Source organism: Bactrocera dorsalis, chromosome 6 (genome assembly GCF_023373825.1).
Source record: "Bactrocera dorsalis isolate Fly_Bdor chromosome 6, ASM2337382v1, whole genome shotgun sequence".
NCBI lineage: Eukaryota > Metazoa > Arthropoda > Insecta > Diptera > Tephritidae > Bactrocera > Bactrocera dorsalis.
The window spans coordinates 25333427-25357650 of NC_064308.1; the positions used below are offsets into that span (position 1 = coordinate 25333427).

Genomic DNA, 24224 nt, shown 5'->3' on the forward strand with positions numbered 1-24224 from the left:
AACTAGAGTGGCCAACTGAGGACCTCTACGGTCAGGAGCTCAAATAGGCAACATAGCTCCCTTTCTGACTTGTTCCCTAGTCCACCCTAGTGCGACAACCGCCCCTGCGGGTTCTGCAGCTGCAACAAACACCACCAACACGTCACTCCCTCACCCCCAGGATCACCCACGGACACCCGCGACAAACCAGACTCCTTCAATTCAACTGCAACGGACTCCAGAGTAAGATCGAGGAGATAGTTGCACTCATGTATCGGGAACGTGTATCGATAGCTGCGGTCCAAGAAACCAAGTTAAACAGCCGCTCAGATCTTCTGAGTTGTGTAGGTTTCAGCGTTATACGTAAAGATCGCGAGCAAGATAGTGGTGGCCTAGCTTTCATATTGCACAACATCGTGCAGTATCGTCTAATCGAAGAAGACATCGACCCCAGGGATACTACCCTAGAATGTCAGGGCATAGCTATCCGGTCAGACGATGTCGAGCTCGAAATATTTAATATATACATCCCCCCAGTTACATGTTGCTCCACAGGATATCACCCGAATATAGGTGCGCTACTTCGTGGTGAAAACCGTATGGTACTAGGCGACTTTAACGCGCACCACGATCTTTGGCATTCCTGCCCGTCAAATGATCGTAGGGGGATGGAGCTGGCGGAACAGATTGATGACTCGACATTCTGCACAATGAATGACGAAGGCCCCACCAGAGTTATGGGCACCTGTAATAGCTCGCCTGATATTACCATTGCTAGTGGTGGTCTGATAAATAGCATAACCTTGCGACCTATGCTAACTCTCGCATCAGACCATCTGCCCATAATTATCTCGATCGAGAAGCCTCCTGATTTCGTTTCTGTGGACAACCGCACCTTCATTAACTTTAAAAAAGCTAATTGGGTCGGCTTCACAGAATTTACCGAGAGCACCTTCAACGCTCTACCCATTCCTACGGACGTATGCGTTGGCGAGCGTCAATTCCGCAAGGTGATCGCAGCAGCTACCGCTCGCTTCATCCCGGCTGGAAGAGTAGCGGAAATCCGCCCCAATTTCCTAGCCGAAGCAGCTGTTTTAGCTAACGAGCGCGACACCTTACGCCATGCCGATCCCGGGGATCCCCGAATAAGGGATCTCAATTTGGAGATTCGGCGTATGGTAAATCAATTTAACCGGACGAAATGGATAGAGCACCTGAAGTCCTGCAACCTCTCCACCGGTGTGAGTAAGCTTTGGGCTACTGTCAAAGCTTTGTCTAATCCGAAGAGACATGACGACCGAGTTGAAGTTCAATTCAATGGTCATGCTTCTTCGGACCCGAAGAAGTGCGCGAGCTATTTTAGCCGGCAGTTTACTTCCACCGACGAGGAGGTTCAGAGTGTCATCAACAAGGCAAAATCTTCCAAATCCATTGGCCCTGATGGAGTCAGCATGCTAATGTTAAAACATCTAAGTTCGACGGAAGTAAAATATCTCACCAAGGTCCTCAACCTGTCGCTCACCACTCTTCAAATACCCGATGTGTGGAAAGTCGGAAGAGTGGTCCCACTACTGAAACCTGGGAAACCCGCCAACAAAGGGGAATCTTATCGTCCAATAACTTTCCTCTCCCCAGTAGAGAAGACACTTGAGGCCTTGTTACTCCCGATCTTCACTCACCACCTGAGCCTAGCCAGCCACCAGCGTGGATTCCGCAAAGTGCACAGCACCACCACAGCACTTAGCGTCATAAACGCCCAGATAGTTCGTGGCCTCAACCAGAAGCCACCCTGCAAAAGAACGATCCTCGTAGCGTTGGACCTGTCAATAGCTTTTGACACGGTCAGTCACACAACGCTACTGCAGGACATCGAAAAAACAACTCTCCCTCCAGGGCTAAAGAGGTGGACCATGAACTATTTGAGCAGTCGTCGATTTGAAACATCTAAACTGAGAAGAATTAAACAGGGGGTTCCGCAGGGTGGTGTCCTCTCCTCGTTACTGTTTAACTTCTATATCTCGAAACTTCCTCAACCACCAGAGGGGGTTTCCATAACCTCGTACGCAGATGACTGCACGATATTGACGTCGGGCAATGGAATCGATGGCATGTGTTCGAAAGTAAACAACTACCTCTCCGACCTTTCTCGTTTCCTCACTGCACGAAATCTCCAACTTTCACCCACCAAATCTACAGCGACCATATTTACAAACTGGACGAAGGAGTATAGACTTGAACTTAATATTGCAGTCGATGGCGTCAAAATTCCGACTGTCAATAACCCTAAGATTTTAGGCGTAACCCTCCATAGTCTATGCTCCTTCTCTCCGCATACGACCGCGATTATCGCCAAGGTACAGAGCCGCAACAAAATCCTCAAGTCGCTAGCCGGCAGCACATGGGGAAAAGACAAAGAAACGTTGCTGGCAACTTACAATGCAATCGGCCGGCCGGTCCTCAACTACGCAGCACCAATATGGTAGCCTGGATGCAGTGGTACGCAGACCTGCCAGAAAGGAGCATAATAAACTCCTCTCCAGGCAGTTCTTGCTGGGATGTTTCCGTAGGAATCCCCCTTGCAGCCACCTGCTTGGGCGACCTGACTTCGGACGCAACGAACTTTCGACAGGCACTGACCGCCATTCACTGTGGAGCCATCAACACCTTCACCGACTCCCTTCCCGTGAATGGCGTTCTTGGAGTCAAACCACCACCTATTGCAGACGAAGAGCTCCAGTTGCCGCGAGAAACGCGAGTGACTCTAGCGCAACTTCGTTCTGGATACTGTAGCAGGTTAAACTCCTACTTATCCAGAATCGACCCCGACATACCTAATGTATGTCCTGCATGCAACGAGTCTCCGCATGGCACTGGCCAACTCTTTGCATGCCCTACAAACCCTACCTATCTAACACCTTCCTCCCTTTGGTCCGACCCCGTCGAAACAGCACTTTTTTGGGCCTACCGTTAGATGACCTCGACGACAACCCTTACCATCCTAACGGGGATTAGCAAACCGTTAAAACAACAACAACACAACTTAAACACTCTTGTTTTAAAAGTATGATATCCTGAACTGAAAATTATTTCAACTTGAAGCCGACAATTACATGCAATCATCTGGGCTGGACATCTCAGCACCCTGCAACCTTCATATTTATAAACATTGCTTATGACTAGACTGGACAAACTGACAATGATAATTTTTCATCACTTTTTTTTGCCCACTTTACTTTTCGAAAAAGGCCAAAAAATAATAATACCGCTCGATGTTCGGAGCGCTCAGAGTGCACACCTCAAACTTTAAGCGCGTTTTTCTCAAAACACTTTTTTAAACTGGCGGACATGATTCCGGTCGAGCTACTCCACCGATTTGCTTAATTTTTTTTGATGTTCACAAAACGCCTGGCTATCGTCCCTATTTCACAATTCATCATTTTTTTTTTATAATTTATTGACAATGTTCTGATAAAATTTATGTCAAAAAAAAATGGGAAATCGTGTCTGCCAGTGAAAAAACGCATCTCATTCACCCAGCCATTTCTCCGACAGATGTCATCAAAAAATTTGTTTATACACTTCCCGATATACCTCATGATATATGAAAAAAGTTCTATTGTAGAATAAAAATTTCTATGAAAAAAATGTCATAAAAACAGGCCAGCTTACCCTACTGACTCCTTAATGTATTATATATATCGACAATATGTAAGGAATGAGCGTATACATATTGTTGGATATTTAACTTTAACCTTAAAAAAAAAAATACAGAAAATACGATTTTGAAATTTTTTGCATAATATGTAAAACAAGCATGTCTCAATTTTATTGTATCCCTAAACGAAAAATTTATATTTATGGTTTTAGGATATTTGCAAAACAAAGGAATAATACTGAAGGACACCTTATCCTAGACTACATATCTATTTCCTTGTACCATTATGGCCGAAATTGACTTTGTCGTTTTGAAGGTAAGGAATAATTTTAAATAAAATTGTTATCCAATATTGAAATATTTCCATAGGTTAATGGCGCCGATATAAATCAGTTACCAGAACAAAAATTGGTTCAAATGTTCCTTACTGCCGGCGAGCCGTTGCTTGTAGAAATTCATAGGAAATATCGCTCTAACGAAAGCTGTATTACTGATAGCAATTATGGCAAACAAGATTTCGATCACATTAAATCAAAGTCGGATGTTATCCAAAGCTGTATTACTGATAGCAATTATTGCAAACAAGATTTCGATCACATTAAATCAAAGTCGGATGTTATTCAAACTACTCCAAATGCAGAAACCACGAAAGGAGTACCGGTAAAAAATAGCTCTTCAAATACATCTTTCAAAATAAAATTGGTTGTTGCTACAAACCAGTCACAGTCTACGAAAAGTTTAGAAAATTGTCTTGAGCGTGTGTGCAAGACAACTCAAACTGACACTAGTTATTTTCTCTATGATAGTTCAAAGAAAGCGGCTGATCATTTCGTTGAACATGAACATAATTTATTAAATCAATGTATGGCACCAGAAATTGATGTAGAAGTGAGTTTGTATGGGTTTTTCTTCACAATTTTTTTTTTAATTTTCGTAAATATTGCTTTCAGGAAATAACACTGCGAAAGTCAGATAGCAACGAACGACTGGGATTAATTGTTTGTTATAATAGTTCCGCCAGCAACGGTAATAGCGGCGAACACAATGGTGCCTTTTCTAGTTCTGACGACAACGATGTCTGCACTGAAGTATACATAAGTGGCATACAACCGGATAGTGTAGCTGGAAGAGACGGTCGTTTGCGTCAAGGTGATCAAATACTTCAAATCAATGGGAAGGATATCAAAAATAAAGAAGAAACCGAACTGTTAATAGCGGAAAATAATAATGCTGTAACTCTTTTAGTTAGCCGATATCTTTTTGCGGTAATTATTATACATTATATATCATGTTCTAAATATAGTATTTTTGATTCTTAATCTAATTTACCATATTTTAACTTTTAATGGCTTCAATGACCTAATGGTGTTATGCCCAAAGCGCTTTTTTCGGTTTCGGCAATAACGATGGCTGTGCAATGACTCTCTTTTTGTGTTTGGTCAAAAAGTCAGTCACAATCATAGTATAATGTGACGACGCTCTTAGTTCTTTTGGGACGTGTTTGGCATTGACACTCTTCATATTTAAAACATTAACCAAAAAGTGTTAAGTCGATCCTTAAGAGACGTAGAGGCTTTGCTCTGATTGCTTCACGACGGTTTTCAAGCACTGTTTTTTTAACGATAAAACATTTAAAATTGCATGTCGATTTAAAATATATACGACTATAGGATATAGCTGCCATATAAACTGAACGATCAAAATCAAGTTCTTATATGAAATTTGTTTGTGAAAGGTATTCTAACTTCGGTGCAACCAAAGTTAGTATTTTTCTTGTCTTTAAATAAATATATATTTTATTAATGTTTTTTTTACTACTTTCACATGTTGATAGCTGGTTTATTTATATATTTATTAACGTTATTTCTGTGGTTAAATTATTTTTAAATTGTTTTATTCAAGTAAACATTAATTTCTATGGTCTTTGACCATTATAGGAGGAGGACGAGTTCAACGAACCTTTGTTGGCTGATATAGAAATCGATGAAGAAGATGACGCCGAGGATGAAGAGTATTACGTTGAAAATAATATGATTTATGAGAATTGTTTTCCACAGAATGCAGCCACTCCAGATTTAGAAAAGGCTTTAGTAAGTCATCACGACAATAAAAGCAAAAAAAAAAAATCTACTTTTATTGAACAAAGACCCTCACTAACAACAGTACATTCTACCGCCGTGACAATATTAGCCCATCCTAGTAATTTCAAGCAAAGAGATGTAGATACTGCAAATAGCCCGGAAAAGAATCCCATCATAGGTTGTGAGAAAAGTATTGAGCAGTTGCCTAGTCCTGCTTTACAGCAAAATATAAAAAAGGAGCACCATAACTTATCAAAAAGGAGTTTACGGCCATCCAAAGCTGACCAGCTTATTTTTCGTACACTAACAACGCTAGGATCATCAAGAAATAAATTAAATGATCAAAGAGATAGCAATTACGATACGGCAGAACATATATATGAAACTATACCAGAGGATTCAGAATTAGAGCCAGTGTATTGCTCTCCCTACGAGAGTTCAACATATGTTACTGCGTTGGGGTCCTGTTCATCTGCCGCTACCGACTCTTTGCAACAGTTGCAACAAAAGAAAAATTTAGTAAAATGGTTAGATGTATGTTCTACTCCTATGACGGGATCGGAAAATGCTATCAAAGAATCTGGACGAAGTACTAGCAGTTGTATTCGTAAATACTGGAATAGCGATACAAATAAAAAAAATAATACTGTCTCCAGTACCTTAACAACTATAACCAATGGATCAAGTAGTAGTGGAGGCAGCGCAAATAGCGGTGTGGGCAATAAAATAGATTTTTTGCAAGATGAAGATCTTGATCAATCTTACAATACGGGAGGATCAAATAATAGTACGGTTCAACTCATCTCGGCACTTAATCCAAATGGTAAGCGTTATGGTGTACGTGAGGACTGCAAAACGCAGAATATCCAACAGTCAAAGGCCAAAACTAATCATGCCTTGACTAACATCGGAAGCGATAGCATAACACAGTTTACACAAACTCTAAGCAGTAATCTGGGTATGTTTGTTGACTGTGTATTTATTTATATAATATATATATATATATATATATAATTCATAAATATATATATATACATAGGAGATTTATATATATATATTTAATATATATCTCTACTGATTTATTTCAGGTGGTTCAACAGATTTTCGCGAAACTGTTTTATTGAATGCAACTTTAGAAGATCAACCAAACCACCAATGTAATAATGAATCTTACCAGACCTTTAACAAAAGTGTGTGCCGAGAAGCGATGTCACAACATCAACGCTATCATTTGTCTCAATCACTGACGCGGGATAAAATTTTTCATCTACAGAGCTCATGCTGCCCTCAATTCGTTGCACCAAACCTAAGTCAATATCATTTTGTTAGCAGTCAAGAGGTTTGTTGCTAATACAGATACAGTGGGAAGCAAAAGTGAGTAAATGTTTGCATGTTTCGTATAACGGAGCGAATAAAAAATTAAACAGATGAACAACATCTATATGCAATGTACTAAAAATTGGCGAAATATTATCAACCAATAAATAAATAACCATGTGAGCCGAGAATAAAATATAACAAAAGCAACTCATACATAGAGAATAAAACTGTTTTTGTTCTCCCGTAAATTTTTTTGCAATTTTTGTGCTCTCGCTACATGTTGCAGTAGAGAGTATAATAGTTTTCCAGATAGACATAAATGATCAGAATGACAGGACGAGTGACTGTTCGTGTGTTCGTCATAACTTAAGTACAAATTTAAATGTGCTTGGATATTCATATTGTATTGTATTGGACTACTAAAGACTGTTAACTCACTAAATAAGTAATTTAAATGCATTAGATTTAAATAACCTACATGATATAGAGTCCTCGAAATTGTAAAATGGGCATGACACCGCCATCCGTCTGATTCTTTCATTTTGCAATCGAGGGATAATGACGCTATCGAAATAAAATTTTGCGTTTGCTCAATTAGGGCTTTTAAGATATGCCATCTCACGTTAAAAAATGGTAGAAATCGGACCACAACTTTTTAAAAACTCAGATAACGAATGTGTGGACCCGAGCAGCCCTATGTATTATGGCTATTGAAAATTTATCTTTTGTGATAACAGAGTGATTTTGTGTCAAAATTATTTAAACATGATTTAATATATCTCCTTACCCTCATATACCTAATACCGGCTTAATTAATATCATTCAATTCTGTTATCAGTAAAAACTTTAGCTTTTATTTTATAATAGTATGAATATTTATGTAGTTCATAAGACCTTATGTCACATTCTATGCCATTAAGCATACTTCAGCACTCTTTGCCGCAAATACACCAGGTTTGATGGAGACGATGGACATTGTGCCAATCGTCTTTTTTTCTAATACACCATACGTTTTTAATTGGGTTGAGGCCAGATTTTTGAAATGTGTTTCGAGTCTTCATATTGCTGAAACACTATTTCAGATTCGGTGTAAACATTTGTATAATAATTAAAATCTACCACGTCGATGTCACCTCGTCTATACTTCAAATAAATGTAATGACTATAATTTTGTCAAAGAACTAATAAAATTTACTGATCAGAAAATTAAAATGAAAAAGGTTCATAACTCTGAACATATGAGTTGGTGTTGTTTAATTTTTTTTATTTCTATTCTTCCATGCTCTTCTTTTCGTTGAATATTTTTTGCTACTTTGTAATACATTATATATTTCGTTTGCTTTACTGTTTTCTGTTTTATTCGCTCTCGAATGCCAAATGCAAATATGCCTTCACCTTGCTCCTCACTGTATCTTCGTTACTGTAATGAATTATGAATTAATTTCTAAGCTATATGTTTTCGAATGGGTATTTTTTTATGCTACCTACTTTTGGTTTCATATGAAACTATCCCAACACATTACTTTTTTCTTAGACTATTAGAATCCTAAAATATACAAGCAATTCACATAAACTTCGAGAGTGTGCAATGTTCGGCTACACCTAAACTTAGCTCTTCTTTACTTAATATAATATAATAGTTGTTAAAAAAAAAAGAAGATTTCGGACAGAATCCTTTCCTTCCAGTTCACTTGCTTTACAATTGCCTGCCATTCCGCTGTGACCTGGCACCCATACCAGCCTTATCATAAAGTGAATCGATGCCATCGATAACAAGGTTTTGCCTGAGTGGAGGTTAGGCATACCTTAACCAGCCCTGAACGGATCGTTAATGAGCTCAAGGCTAGTATCACCGCTCTGCTGTCAGAGTGGATGGTCACTCCTCTGAAGCAGGCTGCACTTCGGAGCAGTAATTCTACCCACTACTTAAGGGCAGCAGCATCAGCTTGAAAAACACTGCAATAATCAGGAAGTCGGGCTGATGCCCTTTGACCCCTCAAACGAGAAGAGCAGTGTTTTTCCCGGACATACATCTTGGGACGATATATATCGGCCCACTACGCAGAATACCATTAAGTGCCGTGATTGGAGTGGACACATTCTGATGTCTGCCGACCGCTAAATACTATCTAGCTTAGTTGCAGGTGTGGTCTTTTCAGGAGCTCTCCACCACGTAAAGACCCCATAGAACATAATAAGATTGACCATGTAGCCAGTAGAATACTTTCGGTGAGAGACCCCACCTTTTGCCAATGACTTCTCTGCAGCAATCAAAGACAATCTTTGCTCTCTCTATATTATGTTTCAATGAAAGCTTTCTATATAAGACGATACCTAAATAATTCACTCCATTCGCAGGTTGCAGGCGAATGCTTCCCATTCGCGGAAGTGATGCCTTCGGAATCTGTTATCGCCTAGTAAATAAAACCATTTAAGCAAAGGCTGCATAGTCCGCTAGTAGTACGAGAGATACCTCTTCTAGAAATGTATTGCTCGAAAATAAGTATCCTATCTTCTCTGCTTATGACCCAATTTCCATTTGAAACCTTAAGATAACCCACGGCGACAGAGTTCCTTGTCTAGAAGACTTCTGTCAGCCTTTCATTTGTTTGCACACGTTTTATTTGAAGTCCTTTTGACCGTAGCGCCCCACGCTTATAAAGGATACACCCAAGTCCTTAGCCGCGAGATGTTCACCGCCTTTCCCCGTTCTACTGTTTATAGAAAGGTCCGACCGCGAACTTCTATGACTTGATATCGATCCTTTTACTGCTTTTAGGTGACGACGGTCCCGTCGCACCGAGAGCAGCACTCCCTCGAGTGACAGATCTGGGGGTCGTTTTTGACATCTCTTCACTTTCTATCGTCGTCGAAATGATTTGATTTTAGTGGTCCCAAGGTTGTTTCAGTAACGAAGCTAAAGGGAGGGTTGACACATACCCTTATGTGACTATGCGTTCAGAGCTTAGCAGGACAAAGAAGGAATCATCTCAACATAAAAGTATGCATACACAAAATTTAAGATGATATAATCCTTCAATAAATATTCCGGATATATATATATATATGTTGTATTGTATATTTCAGGTAAGAACGGGTTCTCAGCTGGTAACAACAGTACCTTTACTTACCAACACTTACGTTAACCAAAAACCTCATTCGAAAGATGAAGGTATGGTTTGGAAAGTTAAACGTCGTCAAGATGGAACAAGATATATTGTTCGTCGTCCTGCTCGTAACCGCTGCATGGTACAAAATCGTTCTATTCGTTTTAATCCAGAGCACATTCGTAATAGAGATATTTCAACAACCGCGGAGGAGGATAATATGTCAGAGGTAAAAACAGGACGTTACTGGCCCAAAGAAGAACGAAAAAAACATGTTGAGCGTGAAAGAGAACGAAAACAACAAAATCAGTGTCAACTATCTAGGGCTGTTCTCGTATCTAAAGTCTGTGTGAAAGATCAAACTTCCTCAAAACCGTTTCAACAAAAGAGAAATGCCTTAAATCAGCAATATCGAACGAACCAGCACAGGGTTATTGAACATGAAGCTAATAGTATTCAACAATCCTATGCTACTGCCACCTTGCAACAGCATTATCAACTGCAATTCAATTCATCACGGATACAGAAACCTTTGAAAATGATCGGTGGATGTGATTCTAATGAAACAAACGGCCTTTCTAGTACTAGGTACAATGAAATGCAGTTCATATCAACAAAAGAGTCGGTGCTTGAAACAACCGAGGAGTTAGGTAGAATAACTTTGGCACCACTGTCGGAATCTACCATAACCATGAACAAACTAAACGGCGATGGACAATGCAGGCCAATAGCGTTGCCGAGTCCTCAAGGTGTTAATCTTACAAACACTTCGAATTTTCCAACTTCCGCTGAAGACAATGGATTAAAAAATTTTATATCCCGGACTTCGGTTTAAATACTGTTAACATATTTTGCAATATGTAGCCTTTCATTCCACTTTTTTTTGAATCTATTTGTTTTTTATTATTTATTAAAAAATGCAAAATATACTAGTCCTTTGAAATTAAATATATTATGTTAATTTTTTTGATTATTTTAATAAACACTGGGAAAGGAGAGCCAGATACGATCGTAGAAAAGGATATCGACAATTATATTTATAGTCATATCACGAAGGGTCTTGATTGATGCAGTTGATAATAAGGTAAGGCATACCCTACCTAGCCCTGAACGAACTGTGGGTGAGCTGAGGGCTAGTATCGCCACTGCTTTCAAAATGGATAGTTACACCTCTGAAGGAAGCTGCACTCCGGAGCAGTAAATCCACCACTACCATAATGACTATAACATCAGCTTGGAAAAACTACAATAGTCACAAAATCTGAAACTGAAGTTCATAGAGAGTTCCTGACAATATAGGGATTTTTCGGAAATGCAGTAAAAACCGGCTGGTGCTCTTTGATCCGTCCAAGGAAAGGAGTAGTGTCTCCTCCAGCGGCTTCTATTCACCCGCAACTTTCAAGACACTGCACAAAGACCCCATAGAACATAATGGGCTTGATTATGTTGGCGTAGAGTTCGTAGACTGTTTTTGTTGAGTAACTCTACCTTTTGTTAATGGCACCTTTGCAGCAGTATAAATCTCGATATTAGGTTTCAATGAAAGCTTCCTGTCTAAGTCGAGCCCTAAATAATTCGCTGTCTCCGCGGAAGTGATGCCTCCGAGATCTTCTATTGCCTAGTAAAATTGTTCCGAATAATGGCGAAGCTACTTCCGGCCGCCCAATTTGTTACGATGCTGAATTTTTGACCGTGAAGTGGGAGCTCATACCCCCCTTCGTGATGAAAGTAACATTGAATCGCCTCCAGCTACGTTGGTATGATGCCATCCGGCCCGGGGATCTGATATGGTTTGATTGAATTAATGATCCAAGTCATGTTCCGTTCATCCAGATGGGCGGTAAAGGCTGCATAATCTTCTAGCAGCACTCCGAGAGGTACCTTTCCTGGAGACGTATTGCTCGAAAATAAGCAACAAACAGCATCCTAAGTATATTTTCACTGCTCAAGGCCCACTTTCCAGTTGGAAACTTAAGATAACCCTCGGAGACAAGGTTCCTCGCCTAAAGGACTAATGGCAGCCCTTTATTACTTCGCTGACGTTTTCTATGAAGTTCTCTTAGTCTTTCTTAACTCCGACTTGAATATTGCTTCTCAGATATGCTTACCACCGTAGCGCTGCACGATTTTGGCTGCCAAGCGGAAGGTGCTTTCTGGATGGTGTAGTCTTCTTTCTGTCACGTTTAGAGCCCCTCATGAGTCGAGCAGAGGTTCTTTTGCTAGTGCTAGCGATTCCGCTGCTTATAAAGGCTTCTTCCATGTCTTTAGCCGTGAGATTTCCTCCGGATTCCCCCAATCTACTGTTTATAGAAGGGTCCAACCCTGAACTTACACTACTTTGTACCGATCCTTTCATTTCTTTTAGGTGGCAACGGTTTCATAGCACCGGGAACAGCATTTCCACCCGTGACAGAAATAACTCTGGCAACTCTGCTTGTTAAAAGAGTGAGTAATTGTGCGTGCTATAAAAATTATACAATTTTGTTGAATAAGGGCAAAAAGTTAACAAAATCAGCCCATTAATCCGAAGCTCGGAATTCGGGTTCATTGCAATGCAGAAGCAGCGACTTAAAACCACTGACTAACTTGGATTGGAAGTTTTTTTTTTTTGTGACTTTTTTGGCGCCACAAAAGAATACTTATTGCACCTTAGCCTAAAAGTATACTAACAAATTATGTCAATAATTATTTAGAAGGCAACTGAGGTACAGAGTTGCCAAGTTTTGTTTATATTGTATTCTTAATTGTTTATATGCAATTGTAAAGGGTGATTTTTTAAGAGCTTGATAACTTTTTAAAAAAAAAACGCATAAAATTTGCAAAATCTCATCGGTTCTTTATTTGAAACGTTAGATTGGTTCATGACATTTACTTTTTGAAGATAACTTCATTTAAATGTTGACCGTGGCTGCGTCTTAGGTGGTCCATTCGGAAAGTCCAATTTTGGGCAACTTTTTCGAGCATTTCGGCCGGAATAGCCCGAATTTCTTCGGAAATGTTGTCTTCCAAAGCTGGAATAGTTGCTGGCTTATTTCTGTAGACTTTAGACTTGACGTAGCCCCACAAAAAATAGTCTAAAGGCGTTAAATCGCATGATCTTGGTGGCCAACTTACGGGTCCATTTCTTGAGATGAATTGTTGTCCGAAGTTTTCCCTCAAAATGGCCATAGAATCGCGAGCTGTGTGGCATGTAGCGCCATCTTGTTGAAACCACATGTCAACCAAGTTCAGTTCTTCCATTTTTGGCAACAAAAAGTTTGTTAGCATCGAGCGATAGCGATCGCCATTCACCGTAACGTTGCGTCCAACAGCATCTTTGAAAAAATACGGTCCAATGATTCCACCAGCGTACAAACCACACCAAACAGTGCATTTTTCGGGATGCATGGGCAGTTCTTGAACGGCTTCTGGTTGCTCTTCACCCCAAATGCGGCAATTTTGCTTATTTACGTAGCCATTCAACCAGAAATGAGCCTCATCGCTGAACAAAATTTGTCGATAAACACATTTCGAACCGAACACTGATTTTGGTAATAAAATTCAATGATTTGCAAGCGTTGCTCGTTAGTAAGTCTATTCATGATGAAATGTCAAAGCATACTGAGCATCTTTCTCTTTGACACCATGTCTGAAATCCCACGTGATCTGTCAAATACTAATGCATGAAAATCCTAACCTCAAAAAAATCACCCGTTATATACTGTTACGAATTTACTGCTTGCTAGTTTACTTTGTTAGGTTCGTATCTCTGGATTGACAAATAAAATCAACACTGCTTAATTTAATTCAACAACTCTTTATTTCACAACTCGTCTACACTATAGCAGTTTACTCTTAGCACTGATTGATTACGTTGGCGCTGCCACGGCTTATATAGCCACGCACTTCTCGCTGATGCCGACGTGTCCTTCTAGAATATTGCGCCTGGAAATTTCCAGAACATACGGCTATACGGCGCCAGACGCAAGCAGACAGCCGCGGCGCCAGACTCAGCAATTGTTGAAGTAGACAAGCAGACAGTGCGGCGCCAGATGTCTACAACAAGACAAATGCTTTTCCATATACCTACAGCTATTGTTCATAATAAGGGATGCATATAGCAATACAAATACAACTTAATACTACTTTTTGTAACACTGCCCTCCACTAAAGCCTAATCGTCCCGATTAGGCACAAATCCTCTTGAACCAAATGGGGCGAGCCTCTCCAAATGTACTACTTTCATTTTACATCGTGCTTTTCCATTTCTTTGTATGCGGTATACCACGTCATTAAGTCGTTTCATCACCATATAGGGTCCTTCCCAGGCTGTCTGCAGTTTCGGGGACAAGCCTTTCTTTCGAAGTGGATTGTACAACAGGACCAGATCACCTTCTTCAAAACCTTTTGAATTTGCCGCTTGATCTCACCGGTCCTTCATCTTATTGCTCATCAGATGCGTATGCTGTCTTACCATTAGATGCAATTCATTCATTTCTTCCTTTAAGGCAGAACAATAATCTCCATCATTTCTTACAGCTGTAGGATTCGTTCCAAACTTAAGATCAGCAGGGAGTCGCAGATCAGAACCGAAAATAATCTTTGCTGGCGTGTAACCAGTTGTCTCGTGCTTCGCTGAACGATACGCCAGCAGGAACATCTGGATGCACTTGTCCCAATTCCGTTGATCTTTATCAACGATTTTCCGCAGATGTTCTTCGAGCGTTCGGTTGAATCTCTCCACCATTCCATCTGATTGTGGATGTAACGCTGTTGTCCGTGTCTTGTGGATGCCCAATAATGTACAGACTTCTTGGAAAATGGAAGATTCGAAATTTCTGCCTTGATCTGAGTGTAATTCGACGGGCACTCCGAACCTTGTTATCCAATTTTCTACAAACGCTTCGGCTACTGTCTTCGCTTCCTGGTTTGGTAAGGCATATACTTCTGGCCATTTACTGAAATAGTCCATGACAACCAGTAGATATTTGTTTCCGGCCGTACTGGTTGGGAACGGACCTGCAACATCCATTGCGACTCGTTCAAATGGTGATCCCACGTTGTACTGTTGTAGCCTACCGCGACTTTTGGCTTTAGGGCCTTTAGCTGCCATGCACTCTACGCAATTACTTATCCATTCTGCTATGGAATCTCGACAACCGATCCAGTAGAACCGTTGTTTAATCTTCTCTATAGTTTTTGTAATTCCAAGGTGCCCTCCACTAGGTCCATTGTGATATTCTTTCAATACTTTTGGGATCATGGACTTCGGTACTATGATCAGCAGACGAGACTGTTTGCCATCTTCGCTTTCCCAGGTACGATGAAGGTATCCATTAACGAGGTTTATGCTGTTCCATTGGGCCCAATATGCTTTTGCCGTTGGACTCTCGTTACTTATTTGTTCCTTTAGTGGTCGTACCCCATTTTCTTTGGCCATTACCAGCTTTGCAAGATCAGGGTCCTCCAGCTGATTGATTCTGATGCGATGAGGAGTCCAATCATCTTCAGGTTCTATATTCAGTAATCGCACGTCGATTATACCTTCTTTTCCCTCTGATTTGGAGCAATGTTTACATTCCAGTGGACAAGGGCGACGTGATAATTCATCCGCATTTTTGTGGTGAATCCCCTTTCGATGTTCCGTTTCGAAGTCGTAATTCTGTAATCTTTCGATCCATCGTGCAATTTGGCCTTCCGGATTCTTAAACTGTAATAACCATTTTAATGCTGCATGATCAGTCCTCAGCAAGAATCGTTGTCCATACAAATACTTGTGGAAATGTTTTACACATTCCACCACAGCTAGTAGTTCTTTTCGCGTCACACAGTAGTTTTTCTCTGGTTTCCCGAGCACTCTGCTGTAATACCCAATTACTCTTTCTTGTCCGTCGATGAGCTGAGACAGGACACCTCCAATTCCATAAGCGCTCGCATCTGTATCCAGGATGAATTTCTTTCCAGGCATTGGATAAGCCAACATCGGCGCCGTACAAAGTAGTTCTTTAAGCTGCTCAAACGCTTTTTCTTGTTCCAACTGCCATACAAACGGGCGATTCTTCTTTGTTAAATCATGTAAACTTCTAGCCACGTTCGCAAATCCAGGTACAAAACGGCGGTAATACGTGCATAAGCCGAGGAAGCTGCGGAGTTCATGAATGTTGGTGGGTCGAGGCCAATCTTTCACTGCTTTTATTTTTCCTTCCTCGGTGTGAATTCCCTCAGTTGACACTTTATGTCCGAGATATGTGACCTGCTTCTTCCATAATGAACACTTTTTGGGATTCAAGCGTAATCCGGCTGATGCTATTCGCTGAAAGACTTCCTCTAGATTTTTCAGATGATCATCAAAACTTTTTCCCATGATGATAATGTCATCAAGATACACCAAACATGTCTTCCAGTTGAGTCCTTTTAACACATGTTCCATCAGTCGCTCGAACGTTGCAGGCGCATTACATAACCCAAATGGCATCACAGAGAATTCCCATAACCCGTCGCCCATACTGAAAGCGGTCTTTTCACGGTCACATTCATCAATCTCGACTTGCCAATATCCACTTTGTAGATCTAATGTAGAAAACCATTTCGCTCCAGACAAGGTGTCTAATGTATCGTCGATTCTTGGTAGAGGATAACTGTCTTTCTTTGTGACATCATTCAACTTCCTATAGTCTACGCAGAAACGGGTGATACCATCTTTCTTTTTAACTAAGACGATAGGTGAGCTCCATGGACTTATTGAAGGTTCGATTACACCGTTTTTGTGCATGTCTTCAATAATTTTGTTAGCATCCTCACGTTTTGCTAATGGAACCCTACGCGGAGCTTGTCGGATTGGTTTAGCGTCTCCAGTATTTATGCGATGTTTGACAATGCCGGTTCTTCCTGTGTTTCCTTCGTTTGCAAATATGGATGCGTATTTTTCTAATAGTTTTTCTGCTTTTAATTTTTCATTTCCATGCAGTTCGTTCAGCAAATTATTTAGGAGTGTAGGACTTATCTGCTGTGGTTCAATAGTAGGCTTCTGTTGTGACCGTTCGCATCGTGCTATTGCACTTATATTCTGGCACTGTCCAATTACTGCTCCTTTCTTCAGACTTATAGGCGTGTTGAATTCATTCACTACTCTCACCGGAATGGTGGCGTCTTCTCTAGTTTTCACAAGCGTTCTTCCTACCAATATGGGTGTATCTATTTTTGTAGGTTCCACAATCCACAACTCTTCAGTCCCACCTCCTCCATTCACTTTAGCCCATACAATCGCCTCAGATTTTGGTGGAATACTCTGATTATCATCAACAATCACCCTCTTACTTTCAACGTTGGTCACATATCCGGTGTTTATAGGCATCTCCATGTTCTGGCAAAACAGCATTTGCTTGTTTAAATCCAAAGTAACCCCGTGATCAATCATGAAATCTACTCCCATTATAATTTCATCCGTGATTTCTGCTACGATGAAGGTGTGATTAACTTTCAGGGTACCAATCATCACTTCGCAAAACACTTTTCCCGCGACAGCTGCTTCCTCCCCGGTGGCCGTTCGAAGCTTGCAACCGACTAATGGTTCAACCGTTCCTCTTACCACATCCGGTCGGATAATTGAATGTGTGGCACCAGTATCCAAAGTAAGCGTTGACAGTCGTCCATTTACGATGCCGTTGATAGTAAGATTGTTGTCATGGCGACCTATTTGTGATATCGAGATGGCGGGGCAAATAGTTGTGGGAACCAGCTCACGCCCCTTTGAACTGTTCCGTTTTAGTTTAACGACTTGTGAGATGTGGATGCTTCGTCCTCGTTATCTGTTGGTTGTTTCCGTTTTGATGGGTTTACTTTTATATTGCAATTTCGGGAAAAGTGACCCGCTTTTCCACAGTTGAAACATCTGCCTGTTGTATTTACTCGCGGTGCAGCAATTGTCTTCAGAGTCTTCAATATTTCTTCCATCAGCGCCGGTTGTTCCATTTCAACCCTTTGTACCTTGTGTGCTGGTTTACTTAGTAGGGAAGCTGTTTCCTGTGTGAGGGCGTGCGAAACCGTTTCAGCAAACGTTCTTTTTGGCAATGCATATGTGGCGCGTTTGGTGTCCACATCACGAATTCCATTTATGAAACATTGAATTTTTACCCTCTCAATGTAATCCACAGGTGCATCTGCATTTGCCAAATGAGCCAGTCGTTCGATTTCAGTTGCGAACTCTTGCAACGAATCGTTCATCTTCTGACCCCTATTTTGCAGTTCGATCTGGTATATTTGTTTCCGGTGCTCACTACCATATCGTCTTTCTATCGCACTCATCAATGCCTCATAGTTGTCCCGTTCACAGTCCGGAATAGTCTGAAGGATTTCTGCCGCAGGTCCTTTCAATGATACAAACAAGGACGCCACTTTGTCCGCTGCATTCCAATTATTGGCCATTGCTGTCTTTTCAAACTGAAGTTTGAAAATTTGAAATGGAATACTTCCATCGAATGTGGGCGCCTTCAATCTTTGATTATTTGTTGATGGTGCAGGGCCATGTAGTTGCAGTTCTCGCACACGATTACTTAATTGAAGAACTTCTGATTTTAAATTTTCTTCGTCATTTTTTAAAGTGCTTAATTCGTCTTCAAATTTTGAAAATTTCTCTTGCACTTGTGTATTATTCTCTGTAATCTGTTGTGTAAGGCGAGACTCTAACTGTGATGTATTTTCAGCTATTTGCGTCATTTGCTGTGCCAGACGATTTTCTGTTTGCACTACATTTTCTGTTATTCGTGATATATTTTCAGCTATTTGCTGTGCCAGACGATTTTCTGTTTGCACTGCATTTTCTGCTATTTGCTGTGCCAGACGATTTTCTGTTTGCTCTGCATTTTCTGCTATTTGCCTAATAGCCACTAATAGCATGTTAGTGTCTACGCTTGATGATGTTCGTTGTTCTTCTAATTTTTCTTCTACCTTTGTAGAAGTTCCTGGCCCATCAAATTCGAACTCGTCCACATTAATTCCATCCGCTTCCATTGCTTCACGTAGTCGTGCCTGCAGATCCGCCTTTTGCCCGCTTATCGGCAAATTACGCTCCTCCAGTTCCTTTTTTAATTGCTGAATTCTCAATTCTCCGAATTTAACCATCTTGAATTTGGATTATTTGACAATCCCACTTTTGACACCAATTGTTACGAATTTACTGCTTGCTAGTTTACTTTGTTAGGTTCGTATCTCTGGATTGACAAATAAAATCAACACTGCTTAATTTAATTCAACAACTCTTTATTTCACAACTCGTCTACACTATAGCAGTTTACTCTTAGCACTGATTGATTACGTTGGCGCTGCCACGGCTTATATAGCCACGCTCTTCTCGCTGATGCCGACGTGTCCTTCTAGAATATTGCGCCTGGAAATTTCCAGAACATACGGCTATACGGCGCCAGACGCAAGCAGACAGCCGCGGCGCCAGACTCAGCAATTGTTGAAGTAGACAAGCAGACAGTGCGGTGCCAGATGTCTATTGTTTGGACAAGCAGACAGCCGCGGCGCCAGATGTCTACAACAAGACAAATGGATAAGGGATGCATATAGTAATACAAATACAACTTAATACTACTTTTTGTAACAATACGTTATATGTACTTAATTAACTATAAGCAAATTTTAAAAGTAATTCCAATTATTAAGACACCACCTCCAGGAGGTAGTTAATTAAATAAAACAGCCAAAAAATACGTAACTATTGAAACGTTAACCAAAAAGCTTGAGGAAATGGAACAAATATGTACACAACCCTCATTAGAAGTAAGCACTTTAAAAGCCGATGAAATCACTTAAAGCCGCTTACACCAAAAAAGAGTTCTCAGCCTCCACCAATTATGATGTCTGGAGATGCCAACGGAAGCAATTATCAGTATACGCTGTTGCAAAATCGGAAGTAAAAAACAATTTTACCATAAAACTTTTAAATAAAGGAATATACAAGGTAAACTCTTGCTCCATTGAGCACTACAGGTGCATATAAAAAACACTTTCGAGTAGGAATATGTCTTGGTATAGCTTTGAAAATAAGCAAACACAGCCAATAAGAGTGAAATATATTATTAACTAGAAGATTATAACTATTAGTTAAGGAGATTTAGCATTTACGTGAAGCAACTTGTGTTAGTTTACAAAAAAAAAAAAAAAATATTCATAAAGCATTTCGTGTTTTAATAAAGCATTGCTTTTTGGGGGAAAAATACTGCTGAAGTTGTGCTGTGTACCAGTGAAATCAACCGAGTTCAATCGATAGTCGGCCTAGTGGACTGCATATTATGAAACGGTTCTCAAGCGAAAAAAGACGAAAAATCGGCTGGCAAGGTTATGGCATCAGTCTTTTGGGATGCGCGTGGTATATTATTCATCGAATGATTTCTGAGCCAGTTTTAATCCTTTGCACTGCGTATTTGGTTGCAGTTCTATTCTACCATTCCCAATATTTAGCAATTTTATTATTTTTCAGGACTAATCACTTTGAAATTGTACGCATATACTTCAACGCTCCCGATTAAATATTGCACTGCTCTGTGAAATGCTTCGAAAAGACTTATGTATATCTCCAATTATAAAAGACCTTTTTATGGACCCTCCAATTATTCCGCTATAATTTTATGCTAGGTATCGCATTTGGTTTGTTATGAATGCATTTGCGTTCTTCGCCCATAATCTAGCAAAGTATCCGCAGTGCCTTGACGACGAAAATCATCTTTTGTTGTGAAATTAAATAAATCTGACGAGTTTGTCCTAAAAAAAATGCCTGGTTCAGGAGAAATCTGATGGCTTCGTTCTAAAAAATCTGTCTGGTTCATATACTAAGCATGTATGGGTACAACATTTTTAAAATTTTCAAATGATTCTTACATGAATTATGAACAAATGCTTATGATTGGAAATATAATTTTTGTATTTATGAATTGTGTTAAATTTTAACATAAAGAGATAAAAATTATGTCCTTACAATGTCTCTTATTCTAAGCTACCTCACCACCAATTTTCAGCCAAATCGGTTCAGCCGTTCTTGAGTTATAAATGGTGTAACTAACACGACTTTCTTTTATATATATCTTCTTCTTTATTGGCGTAGACACCGATTACGCGATTATAGCCGAGTTAACAACAGCGCACAGGTCGTTTCTACTTTTCGCTACGTGACGCCAATTGGATATTCCAAGCGAAGCCAGGTCATTCTCCACCTGGTCCTTCCAACAGATTGGAAGTCTTCCTCTTCCTCTGCTTCCCCCGGCGGGTACTAGCTAGCGTAATCACTGCCTTTTAATTCGCAGAACTATGTCAAATGTCGTCTTATATCAAACAGCTCATCGTACCATCGAATGCGATATTCGCCGTGGCCAACGCGAAAAGGACCATATATTTTTCACAGAACTTTTCTCTTGAAAACTCGCAACGTCGAATCATCAGTTGTTGTCATCGTCCAAGGCTCTGCACCATATAGCAGGACAGTAATTATAAGATATTTATAGAGTTTGGTTTTTGTTCGTCGAGAGATGACTTTGCTTCTCAATTGCCTACTCAGTCCGAAGTAGGACCAGTTGGCAAGAGTCATCCTGCGTTGGATTTCCATGCTGACATTGGTGGTGGTGTTTATACTGGTTCAAAGATAAACGAAATTATCTACGACTCCAAAGTTATGACTGTCAGCAATGACGTGAAAACCAAGTCGGTTGGTCGGTTGTTGATTTTCCAGATCTAAAGCCACACTGATAAGATCCAATCAGTTTGTTGATGGTAGGCTTTAATCTTTCACACAATACGCTCGATAGAACCTTATACGCGATGTTGAGGAGGCTTATCCCACGGTAGTTGGCGCAGATTGTAGGATCTCCCTTTTTGTGGATTGGGCATAGCACACTTAAATTCCAATCGTTGGGCATGCTTTCGTCCGACCATATTTTAAAAAGAAGCTGATGCATGCTCCTTATCAGTTCTTCGCCGCCGTATTTGAATAGCTCGGCCGGCAATCCATCGGCCTCAGCTGCTTTGTTGTTCTTCAGACGGGTGATCATGATCGATCTGGCGACAGCCAGGTAGTTTGGTGAAATTTCCTATGTTGGAATCTAGTACTAGATATAACCATATTTTGCGCCAAAGGTACCTTCCTTGCCTCCTCTGGTGTTGAAGTTGCCAAGCACGATTTTGATATCGTGACGGAGACAGTTCTCATAGGTGCATTCCAAGCGCTCATAGAAGGCATCTTTGGTGACAACGTTCTTCTCTTCCGAAGGGGCGTGGGCGCGAATCAGCGATATGTTGAAGAACCTCGCTTTGATGCGGATTGTGGCTACATGGTCATCCACCTGAGTGAATGATAGTACTCGGCGACGGTGTCTCTCTCCCACCACGAATCCCACACCAAACTTGCGCTCCTTTATATGGCCACTCTAGCAAATGCCACAAGGACCTACTCGCCTCAGTCCTTGTCCCGTCCATCTCATTTCTTGGACGGCGGTGATGTCAGCCTTCACCCTAACGAGGACATCAGCCAGCTGGGCAGCGGCACCTTTCAAATTAAGGGACTGGACGCTCCAGGTGCATGCCATCAAATCGTAGCCCTTATTTTGTTTGAAAAAGAATCGTTTCTGGCCACTCCCAAGTGAATGGCGGTCAGAGAACTTTCCTCACTTGCGTGAACTTCTACACATGACTCCATCCTCTATATATATAGATGACTTAAAAGAGCAAGGATTAAAAACACTGACTGCTGCCAACCGACTTCAATGGAAAACTGAAACTCCCCTCAACATGTTTTTGGTAACGTTTGATCCCATGGAGAACATAGGCTACACACAAAACTATTGTGGCAAAAAATCAAGATGCGCTAAGTGTGCCGGTATGCGTAAGACATCTATTACGTTCAAAACCAGAGAAACAGCAGCCTAAAAGCTGTAACTGTGGCAAAGCGCATGCAGCCAACTATCGAGGAAGCCTTATCGCCAAAGAATTAGATTTCAAAACAAAAAACAATGAAAAAAGAAAAATAAAAAAAAAAGAAAAAGTCTACTTTTGCTCAGGTTTTAAAACTCAAAAAACAAAACAAATTCAACCCCTCTTTAGAAAATCGCTAAACCAAGCCTGGAAAGTATATTTTTAATACCAAAGACATTTAAATCAATAAGAAAAACTTCTTTAGAGCTTAAATGGGTTAATCAAACATAAGAATGAAATCGAAATTGTATTGAACTCAGAAAATGTTGAGGTGTGTAAGATATCGGAGACAAATTTAAAATTTTTAAAATTAAAACAATCAAAGTCACGATACAATTTATCCTATCAACTGCGCCCGTGGCGGAAGGCGCAAGAAATATTAAAAATTAATATGAGGAGGAAGAACTGATAAATTTCTTGCTACAACAGTGACTATTTACGGAGTTAAAAGTCCACTCTCACTTACCCTTGTGTTTAGTCCTCCAATGCATCAAATTCAATTTGAAGAGTACCAACACTTAATAAACAGATTTAGATAGATAGATTCATAACGGATAGAGATTTCAACGCTGGAATTTAAGGCTTTTTGCATTTTGCATTTTACAAGTATACAACACGCAGCTAGGAAAAGAACATCAGAAGTAAGGAAAATTGCTGTAAAATCTCAATATTCCAATTACTAGGAGATATAATTAAATTAAAGAGAAAGCTACGACGTAAGTGGCTTCAAACTCGCTGCCCAGCTGATATACATAAAGGGTGATTTTTTAAGAGCTTGATAACTTTTTTAAAAAAAAAAACGCATAAAATTTGCAAAATCTCATCGGTTCTTTATTTGAAACGTTAGATTGGTTCATGACATTTACTTTTTGAAGATAATTTCATTTAAATGTTGACCGCGGCTGCGTCTTAGGTGGTCCATTCGGAAAGTCCAATTTTGGGCAACTTTTTCGAGCATTTCGGCCGGAATAGCCCGAATTTCTTCGGAAATGTTGTCTTCCAAAGCTGGAATAGTTGCTGGCTTATTTCTGTAGACTTTAGACTTGACGTAGCCCCACAAAAAATAGTCTAAAGGCGTTAAATCGCATGATCTTGGTGGCCAACTTACGGGTCCATTTCTTGAGATGAATTGTTGTCCGA

General features: G+C 40.3%; 1 protein-coding gene across 4 annotated transcripts in view; it reads left to right on the plus strand.

Annotated features, from left to right (window-relative positions):
• Positions 1–11090, plus strand: part of LOC105224444 (slo-interacting protein 1) — a 59208-nt gene extending 48118 nt beyond the window's left edge. For all 4 annotated transcript variants that reach the window (XM_049460298.1, XM_049460300.1, XM_049460299.1 and 1 more), the window contains 6 exons: positions 3847–3950; positions 4004–4522; positions 4585–4899; positions 5572–6673; positions 6804–7054; positions 10123–11090. In XM_049460298.1, the coding sequence (XP_049316255.1) occupies positions 3921–3950; positions 4004–4522; positions 4585–4899; positions 5572–6673; positions 6804–7054; positions 10123–10977 (3072 nt within the window). In that variant the 5' untranslated portion in view covers positions 3847–3920 and the 3' untranslated portion in view covers positions 10978–11090. The remainder of the gene's footprint in view (positions 1–3846; positions 3951–4003; positions 4523–4584; positions 4900–5571; positions 6674–6803; positions 7055–10122) is intronic.
• The last annotated feature ends 13134 nt before the right edge of the window (positions 11091–24224 follow it).